The sequence below is a fragment of the Nerophis lumbriciformis genome, linkage group LG36, assembly GCF_033978685.3.
Source record: "Nerophis lumbriciformis linkage group LG36, RoL_Nlum_v2.1, whole genome shotgun sequence".
Classification (NCBI taxonomy): Eukaryota; Metazoa; Chordata; class Actinopteri; order Syngnathiformes; family Syngnathidae; genus Nerophis; species Nerophis lumbriciformis.
Window position 1 is genome coordinate 1,689,891 of NC_084583.2, and position 6,000 is coordinate 1,695,890.

Here is a 6,000-nt window from a genome sequence, read left to right on the forward strand (position 1 = left end):
CGCTTTTAACAATGAGTAATATATATATATATATAAAAAAATATATATATTTATATATAATCATATATCTGTATATGTGTATATATATATATATATATATATATATATATATATATACGTGTGTGTGTGTGTATATATATATATGTGTGTGTGTGTGTGTGTGTGTGTGTGTGTGTGTGTGTGCGTGCGTGTGTGTGTGTATATATATATACTGTGTATATATATATATATATATATATATATATATATATATATATATATATGTGTGTGTGTGTGTGTATATATGCTGTATATATATATATATATGTATATATATATATATATATATATATATAATGTGTATATATATATGTGTATATATATATATCCATCCATCCATTTTCTACCGCTTATTCCCTTTTGGGGTATATATGCATATATATATGTGTATGTGCATATATATGTATGTATATATGTATATATATATACTGTATATACATACATATATATGTGTATGTATATATATGTATATATATATGTGTGTATATATATATATATATATATATATGTATGTATATATATATATATATATATATATATATATATATATATATATATATATATATAATGTGTATATATATATGTGTATATATATATATCCATCCATCCATTTTCTACCGCTTATTCCCTTTTGGGGTCGCGGGGGGCGCTGGAGCCTATCTCAGCTACAAATATATATATTTATATATATACATATATATATATTAACAATATATATATATATATTAACAATATATGGTTTTACATAAGCTGCAAAACAAATATTACAATTTTACTTTGAAAACTGGCAGCTTAGTCACCATAATTTTACAGTACAAGCAGTGGGTTTTTTACTGCATATAAACAAATTTAATAAATGGAATGAAATGGAAAAACAATACCACTTTTTTTTAGAAGTAAAATTCAAGCAACAGAGCTGCCAGTTTTTCATTTTTTTTTACCATAAAATCTTGTTGTCTAAATGTTTTTTTTGTTTGGTTTTTAATGTTTTGGTGTCTTACTGTATATAAAAAAAAACAGTACCAAAGTTGATTTTACGGTAAAAAAAAAAAAAACTCAGTCGGCGGAATTTAACCGTAAAATCTATTGTCAATTTTACAGTCTTCAATTTGATTAATCATTTGTTTTGAAATCATACATCAAGCAGATATTTAAGTACAGTATTCATCTTTATTTTAACAAAAAATATTTTTGGAATACATGATAATATAATATTTTGATTTTGATAATGTCGAATTTTAAAAGATATGCAATTGCATGCAGTACAATGTTTTTTAATGTCAAAAGCGAAAGAACAAATATATTTAGTAAGAAAAGATTAAGCATTTAAAGCATATTATTATTTAAAAGAAATAAAAATAAATAAATAAGAATATTATTTCCAGGCTTTTGCGGGCCACATAAAATAATGTGGCGGGCCAGATTTGGCTCCCGGTCCTTGAGTGGTAATAATAATTTGGTGGTAATTAAAAAAAAAGTAGTTTCAATGGAGATGTACTTCTAAAACGCTCATAAAAAGTAGCACATGCGGTGCGGAGGTAGGAGCATGATAACATGACGGTGCGGTAAATGAGTGTCTCCACGGTGATGGTACACGCACGATCTTCATTTAACCTCTAAAGGCCTTAGTGGTGTGGACAGCACCTTTTAGCTCTTATTTCCAAAATTGTGTACACTACTGAATTGGGGTCTTATGACGACATATGGACACTTATACTGCCATCTGGTGGTGTCAGAAGAGTATAACATACAATGAAATTTGGAAAAAAAAAAGTGTAAAAATTATTCACTACACATGAAGTACACGTTTGTGTACTTATGGACTAAGTAAGATGATTTTTAGTTTTTATTCTAATTAGAGTCCAATAAGCCCAAATAGCAAAGATAAATAAAAAAAAGCATGTAAACAAACAGCTTAAATAAGGCGGTGTGCACTACTTGACAATTGCACACGCAGTCTTAGTAGCTCACACTACTAGTACACGCTATTTTATTAATTGCACACGTTTGGATCTTAGTAAATCAGGCCCTCGGCGTCTTGTTTGACGTCACAGCCGTCCTCCGATCCGCTCGCCGAAATCAGCAGCCTTTGCCCGACTAATTTCTCTGTGAAATTCCAATCTCGTTGTCTTGTCCTCCTCCTGTTCGCCGCCCCTGACCACCTTCTCCCCCTTCCTCTTCCCCCGGTGCTCCAGGTGGAGGCGGTGGCGTCCGTCTCCTACATGCAGCTCAAGGCGCGCCAGTGAAAAGCGGGACTCGCACCAAGGGCGGCGGCCACATTCAGGGTTCAGGTCTGACCGCCGCCCCCCGGAGGCAAAACAGACGTTCTTAACAGCAAGTTTTTTTTCCCGTCCCGAGGCCACGCCCTCCTCGCGGCGCCCACGCATGCCTGCAGGGCGGTGCCCTGCATTGTTACTGGAAAAGAAAAACACTCAAGACGTGAGTACTCCCGTCTTTTTTTTTTTTTGCCTTGTCCGATGTCCACTCCAGCCGCATGGAAAAAGAAACACTTTCTAGAGTCTCACGGTTTTAAGATGACGTCCTAGTCCAAGATCTGCTTCATGGCTCTTTTACCTTCTTTTCCATCATTTTGTGTCTTTTTTTAAGTCAAACACTCGCAGGTTTAAATTGTGCAAGAACCAAACTGTTTCAATTTGAGAATTAAGTCCAAAATGTGTGTGTGTGTTTGCGCGCGCGTGTGTGTGTGTGTGTGTGTGTGTGTGTGTGGGTGAAGGACTTGATTAGTGATGTCGGACCTAAATAGTTGAGTTGATCATGTCAGAGTCTAATTAAGAAGAGAGGAATAATATATGTGATTTTACTGTATGTAGAGAAGCTCCAAAAGCCAAAAAAAAAGGTCAAAGATGTTGTGTCCTCGTACTTGTGCGACTCGCTAGATAGTTTTCTGTCTTCTCACCAGTTTAGTGATTCACCAGTCGGACGTTTGGAGACATTTTCTCATTAAATAGCATTATTTTGACAGTTTTAAGTACCAAAAAAGAGCAGGCCACACTTCAAACGTGTACTGCAGCCCATGGGCCGAGGGTCGGCAACCTTCAGCTCGTCCTTGCGTGGAACTCTTCGCAGGAGATTTTGTTTTCTCCCAACAACAAAGTGAGGAATTTTCAAGAAGAGTTCTATATTATTCTGACTGTCCGTGAGGCCGTGCATGTAAAATACAGGCCAAAAGGTTGGACACACCTTCTCCTCATTCAATGGGTTTCTTTATGTTCAGGACTATTGTAGATTGTCACTGAAGGCATCAGAACTATGAATGAACACATGTGGAAAAAGGTGAAATAATTCTAGTTTATATTCTAGTTTCTTCAAAATAACCACCATCTAATTACCGCTTTGCACACTCATGGCATTCTCTCCATGAGCTTGAAGCACACCTGTGAAGTGAAAACCATTTCAGGTGACTACCTCTTGAAGCTCATCTAAAAATCTATTATTTCTGGCGGGCGTTGTGGCACCCTACCCTGTTCAGCAGTCCTTGAACACACCGTAAAAACGCATCGGTTTGGTATGTGCAAAGAGAGCACATTTTGTAGGTTCAATATGCAAAATTCAATATCTTAGTCGCTCGGACAGGATGAGCTTCAAGAGGTAGTCGCCGGAAATGGTTTTCTCTTCACAGGTGTGCTTGAAGCTCATGGAGAGAATGCCATGAGTGTGCAAAGCCGTAATCGGAGCAAAGGGTGGCTATTTTGAAGAAACTAGAATATAAAACATGTTTTCAGTTGTTTCACATAACTCCACGTGTTCATTCATAGTTGTGATGCCTTCAGTGACAATCTACAATGTAAATAGTCATGAAAATAAAGTTCATTCATATTTTGGATGCCTTCAGTGACAATCTACAATGTAAATAGTCATGAAAATAAAGAACACGCATTGAGTGAGAAGGTGCGTCCTAACTTTCGGCCTGTACTGTGTACAGGCTCAAACCTGACTGGAGATGTGGTAAAGGGATTCATATGGCCCCCTTCCAGTTAATTATTTTGCAATGCAGTCTGCTGAAAATGATGGAAAGCGCTAGGAGTGTCAAAAAAAAATAAAAAAAATTCTAATGAATCGCAATTCTTACATGTAACGATTCTGAATCGATTCAAAAATCTATTTATTTTTTTTATGTGTTTTTCAGGAAAATCATATTGTTGATTAAGATGATATATATCTGCTGTACAGATTTTCATTTGATACTTATTGTTATTTGTATTTGGTAGAATTTTATAAGACACAACCACTTTTATTTAAAGTAATATAAAAATTGATCAGAGCTGTTAATGTAGTTAATCAAAGAACTGCCACCCAATGTTATTACAATTTAGAATTAAGAATCGTTTTGAATCGAATCAAAAACCCCAAGAATCGAACCACGTTCCTCGAAAGCGCCACTCTACATAGCAACTGATAGTCGCCAAATTTGGAACTGCTAAAAAAAAGTTTAAGATATTCAACACTCTACTGCCACCCGGTGGCTGAAGTGGATAATGCAGTCTCCCAATTTGTCACGTTTCATGTGTCAGTTAAACTGCGACGAACGGGGTCATATTCCTACTGCATGTGGAAGACTCATCACGAATACTCCGAAGAAAATAGAGAGTTTAATTTGGCGTGGAGCGATTTGATGGTCAGTAAAAAATAAAAATGATTGTAAATTTATAAGCTGTAATGTTTTGTGGTTTGGGATTATCGTTCTTTAATGCAACGTATTTATTGCCACACGTGAGGAATGTAGTAAAAATGATGGTGAAAGGCTGCCGACCCTGGCCTGGACCAAGTGCGAGAATTTAACGTGGCCTGCCAGGGAGTTCCACAAACTAAAACCCTCAGAGGAATCTAGACTTAGATTGGTCAGATCTATTCTTAGATTGGTCAGATCTAGTCTTAGACTTAGATTGGTCAGATCTAGTCTTAGATTGGTCAGATCTATTATTAGATTTAGATTGGTCAGATCTAGTCTGAAACTGGTCAGATCTAGTCTTAGACTTAGATTGGTCAGATCCAGTCTTAGACTTAGATTGGTCAGATCCAGTCTTAGACTTAGAATGGTCAGATCTTGTTTTAGTATTAGATTGGTCACATTTAGTCTTAGACTGGTCAGATCTAGTCTTAGATTGTCTAATCTAAGTCTAAGACTGGATCTGACCAATCTTAAGTCTAAGACTGGATCTGACCAATCTTAAGTCTAAGACTGGATCTGACCAGTTTCAGACTAGATCTGACCAATCTAAATCTAATAATAGATCTGACCAATCTAAGAATAGATCTGACCAGTCTAAGACTAAATGTGACAAATCTAAGACTGGATCTGACCAATCTAAGTCTAAGACTAGATCTGACCAATCTTAATAGTAGATCTGACCAGTCTTAGACTAATTAGACTAAATGTGACCAATCTGAGACTAGATCTGACCAATCTAAGTCTAATACTAGATCTGACCAATCTAAGAATAGATCTGACCAATCTAAGACTATATGTGACCAATCTAAGTCTAAGACTAGATCTGACCGATCTAAGACTATATGTGACCAATCTAAGTCTAAGACAAGATCTGACCAATCGAAGTCTAAGACTTGATCTGACCAATCTAAATCTAATAATAGATCTGACCAATCTAAGAGTAGATCTGACCAGTCTAAGACTAAATGTGACAAATCTAAGACTGGATCTGACCAATCTAAGAGTAGATCTGACCAGTCTTAGACTAAATGTGACCAATCTAAGACTAGATCTGACCAATCTAAGTCTAAGACAAGATCTGACCAATCTAAGTCTAAGACTGGATCTGACCAATCTAAGAGTAGATCTGACCAGTCTTAGACTAATTAGACTGGTCAGATCTACTCTTAGATTGTTCAGATCTATTATTAGATTTAGATTGGTCAGATCTATTCTTGGACTTAGATTGGTCAGATCCAGTCTTAGACTTAGGTTGGTCAGATCCAGTCTTA

General features: G+C 35.9%; 1 protein-coding gene across 9 annotated transcripts in view; it reads left to right on the forward strand.

Moving 5' to 3' along the window:
• The window catches only part of atp11c (ATPase phospholipid transporting 11C), a 233,045-nt gene extending 228,335 nt beyond the window's left edge, over positions 1-4,710 (forward strand). For 8 of the 9 annotated variants that reach the window (XM_061930439.2, XM_061930436.2, XM_061930437.2 and 5 more), the window contains one exon: positions 2,235-4,710. Coding sequence is in view for 1 of the 9 variants with exons in the window: in XM_061930443.2 (XP_061786427.1) it covers positions 2,235-2,285 (51 nt within the window). In the remaining 8 variants the exon portion in view is untranslated. The remainder of the gene's footprint in view (positions 1-2,234) is intronic. The other variant, XM_061930441.2, reaches the window with a different exon arrangement.
• Positions 4,711-6,000: the final 1,290 nt, after the last annotated feature.